Below are 21,512 nucleotides of genomic sequence, written 5' to 3' on the forward strand. Positions count from 1 at the left end.
TTATCTCTCGAAAACTCGTGGGGGAAGCATGGAAAATAAATCCGCCGGTCTGTCATGACACACTGGACGTTCTGCCGCATAGATTATTCTTTGGGACGTTTCCGTAAAATCAAAGATGATTCTCCATCGAACGGATGATTCCCCCCAGCCGCCGGGTGTGCCGTTTCGAAAGGTCCGAACGCTATTTATATAACGCTATTTATATAACGGGTATACGCACAAATTATAATAATGAATGATTTACCTGATGATAAATGATACGGAATGATTTATAGACCACATATTAGCCACATAATGATTTTCAGGTGAAAGGGCGTATGTAAAATGTACTGACTGATGGCAAATCAAAGCGATGCCGTATGAAATACTGGATTTACGTTAAAATATCATCCGACGCTTTTCGGCTACATCAATGCATTTTGCGTACATTGATAAAATAAATATTGACGAGATGTGACTGCCACAGATTGCTGCGCGACTCTCCACTCACAATGTGACAATTTTGAGTGCGCGTATTTCATGCGATCCTCTATATACGGCAAACTCGCAATATCTTCTGAATGTTGCATCTTTTACGTGTAGAAGAATGCAACGAAACCGCTGCCATTGAATCATCTGAATGGAACAGGATATAAAGTGATGTTAAAGCCAGTTTCTCCCCGCGAGAAGAAAACGTGCGTTTTATTGAACTTCACAGCGCAATAAAGTACAGTCCGTTTTCTCAGGAAATCCATCGTTTTTCCTGACTGACATTTCCATAAAATATATCCTTATTACCCTTCAGGTATAATATCCCGCAGTAAAATTCTGACTCTAGACTTGAAATTCACTTCCGCCTTGCGCTTTTCCCCCTTTCGTAAATTTGCACGTCGCGTCAAATGCCTCATGTGTCACGCCGATTTTAATCCAATCCGCCTGCGCGATTAATTATAACGACTCGCGTTCCCCGCTGAGACGGACAGGTTATCGAGCTAGTACCGTGCGAGTGTCCGGAAGAGAAAGATAATCGTCTGCCGTCTTGGTGCGTCGGAAGTTATTAGCGACTCGATCCGATAATATCGCCGCCGATTGCGCGCGTCAGCGCGTTTCAAGTGCCGTAAGTTAGCGAGGCCGCGGCGGCCGCCGCCGTCTGATCGCAAGACGGCACTAACTACTACGCGCGCGTGGGCGGCGCGCGAGCGGCCTTTTTCCACTGCGCAGTAGAACGAGACGGTATCATCGGCCGTAAGGCGAATCCGCGAGCGCGAGAGAATTACACGGCCGGTTAGATGCTGCGGACAAAAGTCCGGCCGTGAAATAATCGGTGCGGCAAAAGCGTACGCTCCCTCCCCCTCCTCGCGAAAATCGAAGGTCCTTGTCTGCTTGCTGCTGCACGTGTAAGCCGCCGTAACGTGTGAAGCGGCCTTAGCTCGTAGATATATGCAGCTGCCGTGAAACACAGCGTTGCGTCATGTAGATCGCCGATAGCGATATTCGCTTTATATTGTGATGGAACGAATATAAAATTGCACGAGTACTGTTCGATGCGGCGCGGCGCAATGCGATGCATGCGAGTACGAGCTGTCGGGCGCGTTCGATAAGCAAAATTGCGCACCAACACACATCTTCACCCGCGACATTTTAGATTCTACACGCAAACGCGCGCTCGCGCGCACGCACGCGTGCACCCGTACACGTTTATATATATATATACTATATGCGATACGCGTGCACGCGTCGCACGAAAAGCACGTATCGGAAGCTTACGGTATTCACCTTACGCTTTCACATACCGAAACTTGGCCAACGATTGTTGCGCAACTCGTAAGTAGATTCCAACTCGTTACTACATCCTAAAGCCGCGCGCGCTAAGCCGCGTCGCCGTTTCACGGATATTCTATATATTGAATGTCCGGCGCGTGTTTGCGAAGAAAAAGAAAAGGGGCGAACAAGGTCGCGCGAGGCAGCGACTCTGAACCGCAAAGTTGAACTACAGGCGATTGATAATCGCATGTAGCCGAACAATTTCGACAATGCAGGCTGATTATCAATCATACGGGATTGTTCGCATACAACATACGTTCGAATCGCGTCAGCTTATGTAAAGTTATGATCGACGCGAACTTGCCGTCGTAATTTCCATACGAGTCGCGCGCGCATAAACGTGAACGTCCGAACGTGTGTGTGCAGAGCAGATTGTATCTCTCTCTCTCTCTCTCTCTCTCTCTCTCTCTCTCTCTCTCATTCCCCTCTCGCGGAGAAGTATACCTTGCCGAGCAATCGTAAAGGTAAATTCGCGCGTGCGCCACATTAATGCAATCCGCAACAACTCAGAACGCATCATCAGCCTGCGTGCTTGGCAGAGGTTCGGGAATAGGAGATGATTGAAATCGCATTTACCGGGGAATCGTCCGCTCTCCTTCTTCTCCTTCTCGGTTTTGCGCGATATTGAAAATCCTCTCCGGCGGAAAGCCGACCTGGCGATAGGCCTGGCGATAGGCCTGGCGATAGCCGCCGTGTTACATGAATTTATTAGAGAGGCCGCGCTTCTTACCCTTCGCTCACAAAGTGAAATATCGAGTGTCCTCTCCGCGCACGCGACTCGAGCCGAGCAGCCGAGCGTGTAAACATAAACATAAAACTTAATTTTTTCGAGCGCGCGCGACCTCTCGTGGTTGTCGACGCCCGTCGAACTTTATCGAATTTTGTATGTTTACGATCTGTGCGTTTACAATGGATAGTGAATTTTATGGAAAGTAATGCACGCGCGCGCGCGGATAATTGTTTGCGCGCTCTCGCGAGTCGGCCTCGGCTGCGCCCCGGGAAATGTCAAACGTGCGCGCGCATTAAAATCTCGCGGGCATTAATTGTATTTGCTCCCGAGGAAATGACGCTTCTCGCAATTGCACGCCGATCCCGCATCGCCGATAAGCGTCCGATGTAATCGGCACAGTCGGACGCGAACTTCGGGGAACGGTGGGTATCGATTTTAACAGCGCTCCGCAAAAGTGCGAGCGGGAGAAACTCGCTTCTTTCTTTCTCTCTTTCTCTCTTTCTCCCTCGCTTTGAATACATCTCGTATTATATATACCGCACCACTTCTCGGGGCGGTGCGGCGCCGACGAAAAGTTCGCTGTCTCGGATTCACAAAAGCGGAAACTTTATAACAAATCTACCACCGCCTTGATTGCCTGGCGTAGCATCGAGAGAAGTTTCTAGCTCTGGTTGCACGCTGTCGACCGCAAACCACGTGCGAACTAACTGTTTGGTCGGCCGCGCGAAATTATGATTCTACCGATACTACTGGCGAACATCTGTGTTTCCACCTTAGCGTCTCTCTATCCGAGAGAGAGAGAGAGAGAGAGAGAGAGAGAGGAGTAACGAAAACGCAGCCGTTTGCAAGGAAATTGACGTGTCGTGTAGATCCGGAAGATGGGAGAAAAAAAGCTCGCGCGCGTCGTCGCAGCGAAATAACGAGAGGGGGAAGAAGAAAGACGCGAAAATAGAGACGCACCACTGATAACACAGCGGCACGTGCGCGACTCTCTGCGTATAATGCGCACGCATTATTTGCCGCTCGCGAGGCGAAACGGCCTAGAGAATGGGCGGCAAACAAGAAAAGAGAAAAGAAAAGAGAAAAAAAGAGGACAAGAGAGAGGGCCAAGCGTCACAAGAATTCACGCGTCGCCGGTCACGCTCTCTCGGACAGCCGGGCGAAAATCTGCAATCCTGCCGCTTTTCTGCCGGCCAGATTTCTCTCGGCCGGCGCAATCTCGGCCCGGCCGAGGAAACAACCCCTTTCAGCAACGAGCTGAGCGCGCGCGTCTTGCTGAGCGCATCGTGCCTTTCGCCACGTCTCTCTCTTCTCCGTGCTGCTGCTGTCTCTGCCGGCTCTTTCAGCGAGAGAGGGGAGAGGGAGAGAGGAGAGAGAGGAGAGAGAGAGAGAGAGAGAGAGAGAGAGAGCGTCCCGCTTGGATATATCGTTATAACGCTCTGTCGTCCACGTATACGCGCGAAATGGATCTCCGTTATCCCATTGTGAGGAGATTTCCAATAGACCTCGTCAGCGCGTCCCTTTCACACCAGACTTCACAACGGCTGCGTTTGCATTCGGCCGTGGCGTAAGGCTACAATGTGGACCGTGAGAGAGCGCGTTATACGTCGGGAAATCGTATCGCACTTACGTGGCGCAACGCGGACCTCGGCCGGTCGTAATAGAAACTCCGCAGCGCGCGCGCGCGGGCTCATTCCGCGTACTATAAATAATGACTTAATTAAATCAGTCTGGTGCCATCGTTGATCACCGCCGCCACCGCGGTGGCCTTCGATTGTGCTAACTCGCGCGCCGCGACAGCGGCGGATGTTTGATACGCTCCCGGAGCATTCGCCGAGCCTCCCACCGTTATTCCGATCTCTCTCTCTCTCTCTCTCCTCTCTCTCTCTCTCTCTCTCGCTTTTTCATTCTTTAGCTCTTTAGCGCTTTAAGGGACTCGTCCCAGAACGCGAAAATAAATAACGCTTAGTCTATTTGTCTGTCTCCCTTTCCCACTTCCCTTTCTCTTCTTCCCTTCGTCTCTCCGCTCGGAGAAAAATCCTCGGGTATTATTAAATAAAAGATCTGTCCCGCGCTGCAACGAGGCGAGATGCGACGTGCAAACTGGTCAACATGCGGGCTACAGTCTCCCTCTCTCTCTTTTTTTTTCGGCGTTGTCCAATGTTTGCATTTCAAATGTGAAAGGCAGAACGGAAGTAACAAATTGTACAAAGACGGGATAAAACCGGACACGTTTGGAGATCATAACATTTTCGCGACGAGGAAAAGAGCGTAGCCTCTTCACTCTCACTCTCTCTCTCTATCTCGAGGTTTATGTCGAAGGGCCGTTTCTTCGGCGGTTACGTTCATGAAGTTGCGAACGTCCGGTGTAAACGCGCGGTAGCGCTGATGTCTCGGATAAGGGGAGAACCTTATCGTCGCGCCGCGATAAGACAGTTACTGCGGCGGAATGAAATATTTTCTCGCAGTATCGTAATTCGATTGCGCATACGTACGAGGTGAAACGCCAAGGGATCGATGGATGCGCGATAAAAAGAGACTCCCTTATACCCGCGAGCCGCTGACCGATTGAAAGCAATCTTCGAATCTAATGATAGGAGAAAATAGGTTGATCCGTATTTAGAACACGCCTGCAAGATCACCGACGGATATAAGCCGGCTGGTGGTCGATCGATTCCGATGGTTGTTCATTTTAGATTAGTGCCGCGGGAGGAGAGCACGTTTTCGACAAAAATCTATAAATGGTAGAGCGATTCGGTCGTGCTTCATCGCACCATGGATATGATATCCTTTGAAAGCGCCTTTGAAAATGTGTTTCCTGTCATGATAAAAAAAAAGAAAAAATCCGCCCGATCGGATTATATACGAATTGCGCGGCAAGACCGCTGACGATTTGCATCTCGGTAACTCGTCGTTGCGATAGACATTCGTTTAAATAATGAAGAACAGATTGTTGCACGCACATGTCGTCGAAATGTCGCGATACACAATTAGTATCTGTCGCGTAAATTCGTCCATTTATTTAAAGACTTCCTTCCGCCGCGGTATGTTAAATTGCAATGTTGTATAATCCGTTTCGATTGACCTGCCCGGTATTAGATCAGACACGACCTATTTGTCAGATATCGCGTTATGTTATCAGTTGTAACAAGCGTCATAAAGTGCGCTTCCGCTGTCGACGCAATTTGATCGCGATTACGCACTCGCATCTATGAACAATTCTAGAAACTAGAAGAACATCTCGTCATGTCGATTCGGGACTCGTTTCGGGTCCCAAATCGAGCGGAGGAGAGCCCTTTCTCATCTTTACCTCTGTCTTTGCTCAGATTTGGTCAGATACAATTTTAGAATATTCCAACGAATTAATTGACAAAAGAGCATTGCAGATAGAGTAGAAGACTGGCTTGCAACGAAATCACCACCGAGGTGATTGCGACGGAGTCGCGAAACGTTTTTGAGATCTTCCCCGAGATCTTCTCCTTGCTTAATATGTACCGTGCAAAAAATTGGTGCAATCAGTAGATAAGGTATTTTATATGGTTCTAAATAAAAGTCGATAGACTTTTATTTAGAACCATACACGACTATACATCATCAAGTGTAATAAATGAATGACGTGACAAAGCCGCGGGTAGTCTTCACATCTTGCGCGAATAACGTGCAAATAACATGTCGCCTTCCGAAAGATTCGAAAGGGTGGGTGATAACGAAGGCGATAAATGTAATTATCCGAGTCCGAGGCTGACTTTCTCATGGTATTGCGAAGGTTAGCGTTGCGAGTTGCATAATTTTGAATATTAAATAAATTGGGTCTTGTTGTCGCGTCGTAAAACAGAGCTAAATTGCCGACGACCACGCGTGTTATGAAATAACTAACGTCGCTTGTACGTGCAATCGTCGTTGATTGAAGTTAATTTCGTCGGCCGACTGAGAACTGGGACGTGCAGAGCCGTATCGTTGGACATCTCGATTTTTTTATTGCACAGCTTGATCGAGCCTTCTGCCGACGCATTCACTCGTGAAATATTGGCTTGGGTTATAAATAATTTTCGCCCTGTTCTTTCCCCATAAATCATAATCCCCGTGCAAAATATTCCTTTTGCACGGGGCTCTTTTATAATCTTATGTATATTTTATAATCTTGCATAAGTATTTTTTCTAATCTTATACGTTATTCGTCACTACCGACGACTTGTATCTCCGATCAACAGGCCAACTTATTACGACTTCTTCTGCAAGCAGAAGTTCAGAAGGAATAAATGTTTATTATCTTCATCGAAAATTGCTCACGAGTCGATCCACTTGATCAAAGCATGACTGCGTGGTGTGTTCTCTTTTTGTCTGTTATTTGTGCGAAGCTAAAAGCTTCTTCTTGGGAATCGATTAGGGTCGTTAATGCGAGACGCTGCCTGTTACGTTTGCGATGGCCTGGTTATAGACAATATGGTACTAACGATGCCACGAGATAATGCACTGCGCGCTGCCATGTGTTGAATCGCGCCGTGTTGCTATGCATATTAATATCTATCTGACTGGTAATATCTTGATAAAGTAAGCGGGAAGTGCGCGTGTTTAAGCGCACCCGTTACAACCAATTTGTGAGCTTGATATTTGTCTTGAGCAAAGAAGACTTTTGAATGTTGCTCCCACTATCTGTTTGTATCTCTTTGTCGCTCGTCTGCTCTCATCTTTCGTTTTTATTGTCTATCTTCGGGGATAAAAAATGCAGGTTAGAAACTTTACATTTCCGTCGTAAAATATATATCTGTATAATATTCGCGTACATTTCAAATTTCTCAATGTCGTTCAAGAGAGCATCGTTTGTCGTTCGTAGCTCGCTTCACGAATCGTTCGAATCTCAAGAAGAGCCCTGAGAATCGTAATATTTTTGAGAATATCTTTATTTTTTAAATTTATCAGTGGCACCTTATAATTTTTTTAGCATCTTTCTTCGGATAACGTTGGCTAACGGTTGATTTATGAGATATATAACAATAGAATTCAGTTCGAAAACGTCGTAGATATATTTGGGCTTTTCGTGATGCGGACAAATGGATACAAACGAGTTTTCGCCAAAATAATTTATTGCCGAAACTTTATTTTACGTGCTTAAGTTCGAAAATATGTAGACAAATGTCCAAACAGTTATTTGACTCGAAGTATTTGCGATTAATATACAGTGACCAGACGCAAGTGAGTGGCAGCTGTCCGTTTGCGCTCACGAATAATTTCAATTAGTAAATCGTTGAATTTTCAGCGTTGAATAATTAAATGTTTCGCTGTGGCAACGGTCAATTTGCTCAAAGATCTCGCAAGTTATATGTGTACTTGTGTGTGCATGAGTAAGAAGTTTTCCGCAAATGCATCATAAATTCTTACTTCGCGTTGACTTTCCTCGAGACAATCGATCGATTGTCGCACGAACGTCCTCCCTCTCTTCGCTCATGAAATGGAATTTTTTTGTATTTCATTCCTGCCGTCTGCCGTTTGTTACACTCGTCCGTAATTCTCTACCGACTTTTTTAACATTCATTTCCAGAAGATTTCTTTCTCCGAGAGAAACTGCCACAAAACGAAGTGATTTGAATAAAACTCAAGATGCGGTAGCCGAGATAAGGCCGCGAATTGCGTCTAAAAGTCGCTTCTACCTTTTACGATCTGTATCGCAGTGCCGCGTAGAAATACAGACGTTTTACAACGAGAACTCAAGAATGCATTCGCGAGCGTAATGAGTCAAATGACACTTTCGTGAAATCGGCCGAGGTATTCGTCGCGATTGTGTGCCACTTTATATCTGCGGGACGTATTCGAATTATTCTTGAGTTGTGAGATTCCTTACGACTTGTGAAGTAATCATGGGAGTTGCAATCAGAAACGTAAAGAAATCGTAGACCGTTGCTGGTTTCTCTTGTGCTTCGCGATAAACTTCCGACACGTTGACGGCCTAATGGCAGAATAATGAGAGGCTATTACTACTGCTGGCTGAAGAAGCAGTGTGCAATTCACGATTTAACGCCATGTACTGAATAGACAGTCAAATGCGAATAGTCAGAAATGATTGTACGTGTAATAAATTACTTTACATTTTCGTCGTAAAATACAATTTTCATCCTTATTTATCCGTAGATTTACCCGGATCGGATTTGTTGCGGACAAGTTGCAAGAAACGGCCCCGCGAATGTCTAGTAAAATCAAGTCGCCCCTCCCTACTTGTCTACTCTCTGTCTGTTTTCTTCCTTTTGCTTCAAAGATTCAGTATCAGATATCGTTTCTTTAATTTTCTCCTCGTAACAATTAGTTTGAAATTAACGCTGATAAGGAGTCGGTTGGTCAAACACAGCCCGCAAAAAAGCACCGAAAGGCTGCGAGAAGTTGGGGACGCGAGAAAGGTCGGGATTTTAAAGGTCGGTCCACGCTTATAGACTTTTGTATAATCACAATCTTCAAATATTTATAATATAGCGTCGAAAAAGAGGCGGCGAGGTCGTTTCAATTTCTGCCGAGTTTGCACGGCATATTCCTCGCGCTCTTCGCACCGATTTTTCCTCTGCCGTGCACTTTGACCGGGCGGTACGCCCGGTTTTCACCCTCGGTTTTCCTCGTTCCCTTTTCTTCTGCGCGATGTCACGATACATTTCTCACCGAACGGCTCATGACCGGCCAGCGTCCGTTCAATATTTGCGTTGTTCCTGATTTTGTTTAGAATCATAATATTGGACCAGCGTGCGCCTCTCAGTTCAACGGCCACGAACGTCGAACGGTCTTATGTGTCAAACTTAAGACCGTAATCGGAGATGGTCGTTGACTTAATACATGTGACGGCGCTGTCAACTCATTTCCTTTCCTAATTTCGGGAATTGAATCGCTTCTCTCTCGTTTACGATATGTATATAATCGATTCAATATTTCGCGTCGAAATTTTACTCTCCCACATTGAGCCCGCAAATTACGTTAAATTTGAAGGGAAATCGTTGGATTAAATTTGAATTTGGATTTGAATGGAGAATTGTCAGACATATGCGAGCTACTGTTCTAGCCTGATACGTACTACGTACTACGAATCTCATTTCTTACTGCTGTCTTCTTCGCATTGAATCATCTTTAGAGAAGAATTTTTATTTCTCCGGATTATCTAATATATCTAGTATCTCAATATTCTATCTGGATTTAATTTTTATCACGCTCGCGCTATGGCATCCTATCCATCTTCCTCGTGGCTTCTCGATTTAGCATCCTGCTCTTGTCGTGGCACTCTAGGTAGATTACTCACTCGCATAGACACACGAGGATTCGATCGGGCAAATGCGTATTAATTAACGCGAAGCTGACGAGAGAGCGCTATTAAATATTTTAAGAGCTGGCGAAATATTTTAATCTCCCGACGGAGATCGTAATTGACATTTCGATATGTATACTCCGCGTCGCAACGTCCACGAGTCGGCGTGATAATTCGATTACAAGAAGATTACGGGACACACAAGGGTACCGAAATCATTAGCAAACACGGTGTAAAAGTACACTTTGCTAATTGCCAACCATCGTCGCTCGACGTTGAATAGCCGACAAATCACAACAATCAGCGCTCTTCGATCCAAACACATTCACGGGACCTTCAAGGCGGTCAAACTCACTTTCGTGCGTCGCGCACTCTTTCGAGTGTTACGTTGTATATTTCAATCCGACGAACGATTTGCAAACTACGGACTATATGCATTTGTGCGTTAATTATCATTTTCAGCGGGCGATTAAGATATTTCGTCGACTCTCGAAACGCCTGATCGACGAAACGTGCGTCTTCGTCGACTTGGAGCTAATTAATATGCATTTCCCTATTTAATCGTATTCTAGAAGAATGACAATAGTTTTATTACTTAAAGAGACTCACGATTTTGGAGAATGGACTTTTGACAGAGAGACCTGACGAGAATAAAGAGACGCCCGAGACGAAATTCAGGCCCCGGCATTCGTAGGCCTTTGTCGTTTAAAAAATAATTACGGCTTCGTGAATCTTTAATCGCTCGTCTCAACTTGTATTTAAATCTATTTCAGACAAGGCATATCGATCCAATAAGAGCCGAGTAACCGTCTGAATGAATACGGATTCAATTAATTTATTATGCTTTCAATTAAAATCCGTAAATAATTTATACCCACGAATATCGGTTTTATGCGACATAAATCTTGCAAGAAAGCCAATACACATCTCTTTTAATCCCCCCAGATTTTATTAAAATTTCAACGTTTATAAGAAAATAGGAGGAAAGAAATTATGTTTAAGAAAAGTTTGTCTAACTCTCAAGCACTAAATTAAGTTCCATAATTTTAGAGTATTTCAATATGGAGGAAACTGCAATAAGTAATGATTCGTAGTATCAAAGTACGACAGTATAGTTTCTACAATATTATATCTGGCGATTCTCCGTTAGACCTTGAAGTTCGACGACGGAATTAACAAGATTAATGTGTAGGTTCAAAATTTCAGCTAGAAATTATAACACAAAAACGAGTGGTATCTATAATTCATTTAACAATTTGACACTGAGTACTTGTTGAAACCAAAGTACGGCGCAATTATAACAGCTGCGATAACATTTATCGCTCATGTAACTCCATTCATTTGTCGTAATTTATAGATTCATGTAGTCCAACAAACATAGCCGTCGGCAACGATGATTAATATCGCTCAGAGACGAAATGACGTTTCTTCCGCTCCGTTGATGTTTGCTGCTCCGCTGTTACGTCGTTAATTATGTAATTTGATCGTGCGATCTCCTCGATTCCCAAAGTAACTTGATTAATATGCAGCACACCGCAAATCAGATGTGGCAAGAGTATGATTGTTTCAGTGACTCACAGTCAGTAACGTATAAGACATTTAGGACATCGGTTTCCGTAGTTGAAACATTGACGACAAAGACGACGAGATATTCTTTACAATTCCGCGAAATTTACTCTCTTGAAGACACTCATCCCCTTTATGTACGAAATTTCACTGCAAGACTGAATACAACGCCAGGCTCCACTACTTTGCGAATTACTTTCGACCGTAAATCCCCTTCACATATTTCACAGAACGATAATGAAGATTAGGAGGAGGAAATAATAGATAGTGCGAGGCGATTGAACGGCTCGATTTTCAGAGTTCACGGCAATATTTCAAATGTCATTTTGTGTGGACTATTCCTTACAGCATCTTCTGTTATCGCGTCGGCTCGGTGACTTATACGTTCCGAAGAGAGAAAAACAGGTGGAAAAAGAGAGAGAGAGAGAGAGAGGAAGGAGGAAAAGGAACAAAAGAACGGTAGAAGTTTCTGTTCCTGCCGTATTGCTTTCCTCTTTTTGTTCTCCACGTACCAGAAGAAAGGCACTCTTCTATGCCTTTCCGCGCGCATTCTCTTCCCGCTGCCCTTATTATCCTTTTCCTTTTTTTATTAACCATCTTAAGCGTCCGCGTTTTAACTTATTGTCGAATGAATCCATTCGGACGAACCGAATGACACCGAACACTCAGAGATTTATACGCTTTAGATTGAAAAAAGTTCGCACGTCTTTCCGTTTACTTCTAAGCGAGATGTCGCAGATTCATTGCGTTCTGAATATCTATCTCTTGGAGTTATAAGATATATATCAGAGAGACGTCCGGCGAGTTTTAAAGTTCTGGAACGCCTAGCGGCGGTCTTTATCGAATTTTCAATAAACTTTGACGTAATTATTTTACGTGGATTATACAAATTACATTGTAGACGACCTTGCCCTTCGTATGTAACCGTACGTAACCACGGTTTGCTCTGCGTTACGTTCTTTGGCAAATGTCAAACCGAGAGAACTTACGCGTGAATGTATACATTTTGCTCGTAAAATTAACAGCGAAGAATCGAGGGAGTAGTTTCTGTCCACTGTATGATACAGAGAGCATGTCCAAGTTAGGAAGGTGTTTTGCGCGAGTCGCGACGAACGACGAGCTTCCCTCACGCGTAGGGATGAAATTCGCCATTAATACCACTTCGCCACGCGCGAAATGGACTCGACGAAAGAGACACCTCCTCCTAGAGTTACGTATCCGAGTGTGTCGCGTTGCTATAACCACGCAACAAGAAGCACTCGTGAGCTCGCGATAAGTCGAGTGTTTTCGCGACCTGATTCGAGCAATCGCCGCGCCGACAGTATAGGAGCCGCGCGCGATGTCACTTTTTCCATTCATTCATTAGCTTCGTCAATGAAACGATCGCCGTCTATAGAAAAATATCGCGAATCCCGTGGGCCAATAAATGTATAAAATATTTTTAAATCGACGTTGATTAAATTGATCAAAGAGCGCCGCCGCGCGCCGCGCCGGGACAGTCGCGTCTCTGGGAAATACCGCGAAGTTACAGTCTCGCTTGATCATGTTAACTGCATATTCCTATGACGTACTTTGCGCGCGGCATGCGAATAAGTTATCGCGATAGTTAGTATCGCGCGTGTGTAGATGCCGCGCCAGTGATAAATTCCGCCGCTGCTAATTCTCGGTGCATCATCGGTGTAGCGAACTTCACCACTTTATGGTCGCTCGACTGCTCGCCGAGCTCGCTCGAAATGTCTTCGGCAGTTAGTCTATCGATTCGCGAAAAACCGAAAAAGCGTTCGTGGAAAATGTAACACGGATTAACGGGGGGATTGTTCCGTCGCGTTCGACATGCGAATAACAGTAAAGCGATATTTGCCGCCGTGTGCGACGGATAGGTGAATTTTTGGAGTTAGCTCTTATAAATATTAATAGCTGGGAATATTGAAGAGAGAGAGAGAGAGAGAGATCTTATATTTTTCGATTTTCAAGTTTAAATAAATGAGTAGAGTGGCGCGGCCCGGAAGCACTTTCCAAAATTAAGACTCAGACATACTTTTAAAGTTTACAGTTCGCAAGGATCTGTCGTCTTTCGCTATTGGAATATCCTCGTAATCGAGTTTTCACAAAACCGTGCAGAAAAGTAAAAGTTCGAGTATAGTTTATTAGAATTTTCACTAAAATTATTCTCTTCAATCAAAATAATGTCATAGTGTTAAAAGACGAAGTTATGATTCGTCGTTTTTTCTTTTTCTCAAGACAACTTCGTCCACGTGCGAAGTGGAGCTTGTAAATCCAAATGTCAGGTGTCATGACTAATTTATGCGCGCAATGAGACCGTTATGAGGCAAAGTAGATATCGCGGTACAATTAGTTTTAATTTAAACGAAAGTACGGAAGCCGAGAGATTTTAATTGCGCGGCTCTGACCCGGGCGTATTTGTTTCGCGAATTGCCCCACGGCTAAGAATGTATCGCTCCGCTAAGCCCAAGAAGAGAAATTTATGACAAAGATAAATGCGGCCGAAGCGCGGTCGGATCTAGCGGCATTAACGGAAATATGATGAACGATAGTTTATCGCTCGGGAAAGAAATTGCCCGAAGCGTGTTTAACGCTTTATCGTTCCCCGGCCAGATTAAAGAGAGATCCCTATCGTTTCTTTTTAGCATGCCATAAAATCCTATTGATTTGCGGCGGGCAATTGTGTGATAGCGAAATAAATACGCCATCGGCCTGGTGCAGCCAGTGCAGCGACAATATTAACGCCCGCTATAAAGCCGACAAGGCGTTACGCGCGACTACCAATTTTACCAATTGAAAAAATAACGTTACGCGGACACACGTGCGGACCTTCGTTCGTCCTTTGTTCGCAATTGCTGCCTCGATGCCAATTGCTTGATAATACCGTTCGATAATTATTTATCATCGCTATAATATAATTTCTCCGTCGCGTAATTCCGCGCGGAAACGCTGCGGCGCGGTGCGCAGCGAGAGAACGCGAGAGTCGCGAATAAGATAATTGCACACGCAGGCATGACGTGGAATATTTTGAGATTTTTCGGTCGCCGGTTGATATGCTAATCGCAAGCTTTTTTTAGTCTCTATCAACGAATGCTCTCGTGTGCGGTTAACGAACGGCTCCGGGCCCGGGCTCCCTTGTCGTTCGCCGAGATCGCGCAGTGTTTTTCTTTCATGTGCCAAGTTCCACTCGGAGGGGGAAAAGACGAAATGACCGGAGCACGTAGCAGTAGCCCGCAACAATGTGCCGCCGTAGGGCTTGTACGGAATTTTGCTGCCGCTTAACGTGAGGTTGCGCCGAAGGGCTCGCGTGATCACGTGACTCACGCAAATTAAATGTGCCATATAGGGACGAAGGGGGGGGGGGGGGCAAGAAGGCGGCGGGTATCGTAGGCCGCCTTTGTAGGTTTGAATGACCTTGATGTTTTATTTATCATCGATATTTCACGTGAGTTACGGGTTGGGGCAGGGGGTAGGAAGTTAACCGCGCATTTTATGTAATATTCGATACTAATTCCAGCCCGTAGTGGCGGTATATATTAAAATCGCGGATATTCGTGAGCGTTCGTCGTGAGCGGGGAGGGCTCTTCGCGGGATATTTCGGGACTCGACGAAAACTCTTCCAACATCGTCGGTTCTTCGCGTGTTGATTTAGAGTCGACTCGACGAATTAACGAAATCGCGCTTTATACGGAAGGGAGATACTCCGTCCGCTGAGCGTTCGGCCATTCTCCGCGACGACGTTCTTCCCGGAGTGATTCAATTACGACAATATTTTATGCCGGAATTAAGAGGTTCTTCCGAGAGGATTTATGAGCAACCCTGGAATACTTCATATAACAGGGCTGATGGATCGCGTCGATTTTCGCAGTCCACTTTCAGCGAAACCGGGTCGGATGGGGCTATCTATGTAACGTGCGGACAGATATTTCTTTTTTTCGAAATTTTGGTGGCACTCTCTGTTGTTCGTCTGCCAGGCACGACGACGATACCGAGACAGAGAGAGAGAGAGAGTGAGAGAGAGAGAGAGGGGAGGCGAGGGAAAGAGTAGAATTATCGGATGTAGCGGGCGAGCTCTGCTCTAAGGTAGAATTATGCATTGTGCGGCGAAGCGTATAATCAAGCGGAACCACGTACACGCTTAATACTCGCGCGCACGCGCTGAAGAGTTAACGCAAATTCGCGAAAACTGTATCGCGAGCCAGCACGTAAGAGAATCGTAAGTCGTCGTAGGCGTCGGGCTTTCGACTTCTCTGATAGAAGTCGCGGAAAATCCAGGGAAACGGGTCAAGATGGTCTCGAGACGGAATAAAGGCTCCGAGTGGTCGGGAAAATTACGTGACGTATCTCAATCAGTCTTGTTGAGCAATTGTCTCTCTTCCTTCCCTTCTTTCTTCCCTTTCTTCCCTATTCGCCAGCGATTCGCGGTCCGACTCGACGAAAAAGTCGCATGCTTCCGGCCGGCAATGGAGAGATTGCGCTCGATGAGTCGTTCCAGTTGAGTCGTTTTTTCCCTGTTTCCATTGAACGCCGTCGCGCAAGTTTTTAACTCGCAACGTCAAATATCCCGGTATAACTGAAATTCCGTCGGGGCGACGGTGCCCCGCTTCGAGTCACAAGGATAGTGTAAGATTGCGTAACAATTAATCCGCTACGCGCGCGAGAAATTAACGTAATTACGACGAGGGTCTTAACTTAAACAAGAATCGTAGAGGCCGACTGTGTATACACTGGGAGGAAAGTATATGATATTCGGAGCTATATAATGATATAGTAACTAAATTATAGTCCGAAATATTATATTTGTAGCAAGTATTGCCATAATATCGGTAATAATTACGATATAGGCATAGTGTAACCAACCATATGATAATTTTTCTAAGAATTATAATAAGTTAAACTAAAATTATTGTATGGATACAAATATAAAGTAGTAGGTAAAGTAACTCTTTTGTATATATATAGTCAACATTATCAGAATATTTGCTAAATGATGACAGATGTAACTATATGGAATATTGAATCTCACCATATTTGTGAATGAGAAATTACCGTATATGTGGTAAAAGTAACTAAATAATTATTTAAGACAATCATTTGCTATATATTTGTGTTTATTCTGCTATATTTTGCAGATTCCACGAACTATAAAAATATGGTTGACGCCAAAATGAACTACAAAATATAGTGAGATTATAGTTAATTCAACGATATTTTTCTACCAGTGTACAGTCGAAGTGTGTTGCTACTGTTACTTAATGAGATTCGTGAGTATCTGCAGAGTGCTCCAAGTTATATTTGTTTTCCTTTCGTCAATCGCGGGTTCCTCTCGATAAAATCACGGGCAATTTGGCGGCCGCGGCGAAATCGCGTCGTTTCTGATAACAGCTCGTGCGACTTCTGCCGTAGACATTCGACGGGAAATCTTTCGGAACAAACACGCGCATGTATGCATATTATAAAAGGTCGAGTGAAGAAGAGCCGCTCAACAATGCGAAACGTGTGTTCGTTTTAAAACTGCGGGAGTTGTTGACTTTCGCGACAATTGACTGCGAAGGCGATATTCTTGTTGCCGCTGCTAACGTGCTTTCTTTTTGCCGCGTTGTCAATTTGCGAACGTACGTTGCAGACAAACGGCGGAAATGTCACAGATCGGGTATCGCGGCACGTGATCCGCCTGCGAAAATGCCACTGGGAGATATTGAAAGCTTGGCTTCATGAAGAATATCTCCTTGCATCTGCTTTTCCCGTGCTGTCTTCCCGTCCTTTCCTCCCTTCTCCCTCGCGCTTTGTGAAAGAAATTCGCGACAATTATACGCTCACAATATCTTCATCCGCATTCAGCTGGAGATATTTTTATTCTCCCTTTGGATACGTAATTATGCGCCATAATTTCCGAAAGCGGATCATTTCTCTCTCGCTCAATTTATATCACTTTCTGCCACTTTCCTCCTTATTTCAGGAACAACGATAGAATCGCTTGATTATGCATCCTTCGAGTCGTCCGTCCAAAAAGTCATTCAGATCCACGATCTATATTCCAATATATATGTATATTTACATATATATATATATATATATATATATATATATATATCAAAGAAAATGTAGATTTAGTTCCAAGTTTAGAAAGGGGGTTAGAAAACATCGCGCACCTTCTCTTCTTACGCGAGAATCAACATCGGCCGCAGTGGGCTTTTCCATCATTGCGGAAATTATGGGACGCGTTTTCGCGGTTCGCTGCACGGCGGATATCACGTAGCACGGATAGGGAGAAGAAGGAGCACGGAGGGTACGCTAACATAATTACCGCAAACTAGTTTACCATATTTATATGCCGCGCGAACGTACGGCGAGCGGCCCGGATGGAATCTGATAACGATAATACCGGGACTGATCCGAAAAACCGTGGACTTTCTTCGCTGCGGGGAATCGCGACGCCCGTGGGGCGCAATAACTCGTTAACGGTAGCGCGAAGCGTTGCATCCGATATAAATAATGCTCCTCCCATTCTCAGTCGCGCAGAGAGCATGCGGGAGCGACGTTTTATTTTCTCGCTCCCGTGCGTCGCGATATTAAAGATACATTAACTCGGGCCGCGCCGCGGCGGTTTTCGCTCTGGCCGCGACAGAAATAGCGCGAAAGAAATATGATGACGCTTTCATTCGCGAAAAAGCGCGAGCGCGAGAGGCGAGCAATAACAACTCGCCAGTCGTTCAAGAAAGATTCATTGCTCCCTTGCATAAGGAACCTAACGAGCTTACCGAAGCTTAAGCTTCTTCTTCTTGCTTGGTCGCGCGCGCTCACGTATCGAGCCGGTACTTGAGTACCGTGAACAAACGGCGCCGCGCGTACAAACGTATCCGTTATGATAATTTACGAGCAACGGAGACTAATGGAAATTGCGTTACGTCAAGTAGACACGGTCTTAGACACGGTACGACATTTTACGAATCGCTTGAGCGGGAGAAACCATTTAATAATAAACATTTCAGCAGTTAGGTCTCTTCAGCGGAAAGGTCTTGCTGCTGAGAGAAGATCGTCGCTGGTTTGCCGAGGAAGCTCGTCTAAACTTCACGCTTAACGATCGGTACGTGTGAGATAAAAATCATAAACATATGGTGTATTCTAAGTGTTATCGCGCCGGCGCGGGCGTGAGTCTTCTTTTCGTTTAACCGTAGGTTAATATGGACCGATTCAAAGCTGGTCCAAATAAAAGCCCGTTTCTACCACTAGTGGTTGATTATAGTCTGTAACTTCGCGAGTGAAGTACAATTTTAATTACTGCCAAGTGAAACGACGTGTGTGAAATAGAGTGCCGAAATGCACGAAGCCAAGCAGATTAACACTCGGGGAGTGAGAGCTCCCAAATATCGGACCACGCCATATCTCTCTTGGTCAATAAGTAAAGATCTGGAGAAGCCGAAGAGAAACGACAGACGAAGAAAGACAAAAAAATAATTACAGAAATCCGGTGTGTCTTTGTGACCCACATAATCCTCTCCCGGGGATTCGATAAAGGCTCCTTATTTGAGAACAAGTCACGAATAGTTGCAGTCGATCGATTTTTAATATAAATAGACGTGTATAACGTATATGCACTCTCGCATACATACACAAACGCAGACACGCGCGAGAAGCCGCCTAATTTTTTTTACCCTCTTTGCTCTGTGCCAACCCTTCTCCTCTTTTGCCGTTTGATTTTTTTTCCTTCACTCGATGTCCTGCTTCGATCCGCGTTCTCCTTTTCTCCCCCTCCGCCACTTCACTCTTTCCTTCATGCCGTTCTCTCAACGCCCACTCTCTCTCTCTCTCTCTCTCTCTCTCTCTCTCTCTCTCTCTCTCTCTCTCTCCCCCCCTCTCTCTCTCTCTCCCTCTCTCTCTGTCTGTCTGTCTGTCTCTCGTGCTTTCTCTTCCTTCTCTCTTCGTCGTTGTTTTAAGTTCCTTCCGCCCGCCCTGCGCGCACACCTCCACGACGGCTCGCTTCCTCCTCCCCCTTTCGGTCTCTCTCTTTTTTCATTCTTCTCTATTGCCGCCTACCTCTTTTTCACCTCTGTTCCACTCGCTCCACGACCGAGGGATGAAATTTATTTACAGATACGAAAGCCGAGCGATATGCGCTTTCGCCGTTTTCCCGGCCCTTCCGACTGTACGATATGAACTAGGAATATCTGCCGAAATTGCATCGCCACGAGATGAATCGCGTTATCCAGCGTGGTTTTCTAACGTACCACCCTCTCCTCGCTCCGCGAAACTTACAGGTTGAAGTGATTACGATGATCTAGGTGAAACAAACACTTGGAAACTTTCGAAGTATCTCGAAGTGCGATCGCGCTTCGATTTTCGCGCAAGAATGTGTGACGCGTAAACTTGTTTTTGGTCCAAAAGAAGACCTTTGGTCCTTCCTCACCAAGATAGAGAGATCCCACCCACGGTAAATAGAGAGATTCACGGTAAATATTTGCCGCGCCGTATTACTCGTTGCCGTATATTATTCCGTAAATTAGGAATAGCGCAAACGTAATTGTTCAAAATTGCCGAGCAGTGCAGTCGAACAATTGCATGATGAAATTCAAACGCTCATCTACCGGGTGACATCATTTGAGTAAACCAGCGCAAGAAAGGAGATGCTCAGGGCGCGGAAGAAGACGGGATGATAATAAAAGGAGAAAGAGAGAGAGAGAGAGAGAGAGAGAGAGAGAGATCTAAGTGGCAAACTCACCTCGTCGTAGATGAAGTTGTCGATCTCCTCCAGTGGCCTGCCGTAGAGCTCGGTCGGGAACGGTTCGAATTTGTTTGGCAGTACTGCACCATCCTCCACCGACATCTTTCTCTTCGGTTGAAAGCCATAGTCGCGCACTAACTGCACAGTCTTGTTCTCCAACCTGTCGAGGCTCTCCTTCGTGAACGGCTTGACCGTTTGCTTGCCGCCCTTGCCGCCGGGTGTCTTCGAGCCGGGCGATCTGCCGTCGATCTTGGCCGCCAGGTTGGCGTCCAGAATATCGGCCGACGTCGTTTGAGGGCTCGCTACGTCCGCCTGGATCTCCGCGCTGCCAGAGTCCCCGGTGCCGGAGTCGGCGGAGGTCCCAGCGGTGCCGGCCAATGGTGGCCGCAGCCTGTCCTGCACCCTGGAGCCGCTTCTCTTCACCGGTGGTGACTCGCTCTTCTTGGAGTCCGGCGAGGTCGGCTTCTCACCGGTCACCGGTGTTCGCGATGGACTCAGATGGACGTCCTCGATCTTGCTGGTGTCGGCGCGCGGACTCGCTAGCTTCGAACTCTCAGAGTCTTTGTCGTCGGCCGGTAACGGTGAAGTCGCACGTTCGTACGGCGAGTCCCTGCCGAGCTGCTGGGACCTGCTCGTAATGGTCTTGGGACCAGCCCTCGACGTCCGCGGCTCCTCGGTGTACTCGGGTGGACTGAGACCCGCGTACGGTGGTGGTGAACGTTTCATCGGTCCCGGCGTCGCTTGATCCCCGATGAAGGTTCCCACCGACGGAGAGGCACGGGGCGGGGGTGCCTCCGGAGGACGCCTGGGACCCTCCGCGAAGCGACGTGGCTGAACAGCCGGCTGAATCCTAGCTTCCTCGCCGGTGACTCGCACGTCGACGGAACTTCCTCTGGGCGATGCGCTAACGCCTGGCCGGGCGAATGGCTCTCTCCAGGCGACGGGGAACTCGGAGGATCCTCGAGCGGATCTCTCCGGCGAGTCCCGGCCTGGACGATCCTCCAGTCGTCTTGACCATCCCCTTTCCAGAGGAAGCGAGCCATGGTGATCCCTCCGCGCCAAGTCCTCCGATAGTTCGCTGGGCTCACGGTATCTGGCTCCGGCAGCGGATCTCCTAGGTGGCTGAGGTGTCCTAGAGGTCACTCCTCTGGGATGATCCAGAGCTTCCCTACTACCCGGCAGATTAAGACTTCTCTGACTACCGCCGTCCCTGGCTCGGTCGTTCGGGTTGCCCGTGGGCCCATAAATACCCTCCTTCGCTAGCTCGTCCAATTCCTCTCTGCTGAGGTTCTTCACGTAGAGCCCGGCCACCCGAGGCCGGTTCGTGAAACCATTGTCCTCCGAACCGCTGCTCGGAGGGCTGGGAGGACTTTTATACCCCTCGCTCCCACCCCGCCGAGATGTCATTGGGA

General features: G+C 46.4%; 1 protein-coding gene across 2 annotated transcripts in view; it reads right to left on the minus strand.

The window, feature by feature from the left end:
• The window catches only part of LOC105187580 (Na channel protein 60E), an 80,520-nt gene extending 59,013 nt beyond the window's left edge, over window positions 1–21,507 (minus strand). For both annotated transcript variants that reach the window (XM_011148484.3, XM_025299100.1), the window contains exon 1: window positions 20,098–21,507. In XM_011148484.3, coding sequence (XP_011146786.1) covers window positions 20,098–21,507 — 1,410 coding nt within the window. The remainder of the gene's footprint in view (window positions 1–20,097) is intronic.
• Between the last annotated feature and the right edge of the window lie 5 nt (window positions 21,508–21,512).

Source organism: Harpegnathos saltator, unplaced genomic scaffold, assembly GCF_003227715.2.
Source record: "Harpegnathos saltator strain DR-91 unplaced genomic scaffold, Hsal_v8.6 scaffold252, whole genome shotgun sequence".
Classification (NCBI taxonomy): domain Eukaryota; kingdom Metazoa; phylum Arthropoda; class Insecta; order Hymenoptera; family Formicidae; genus Harpegnathos; species Harpegnathos saltator.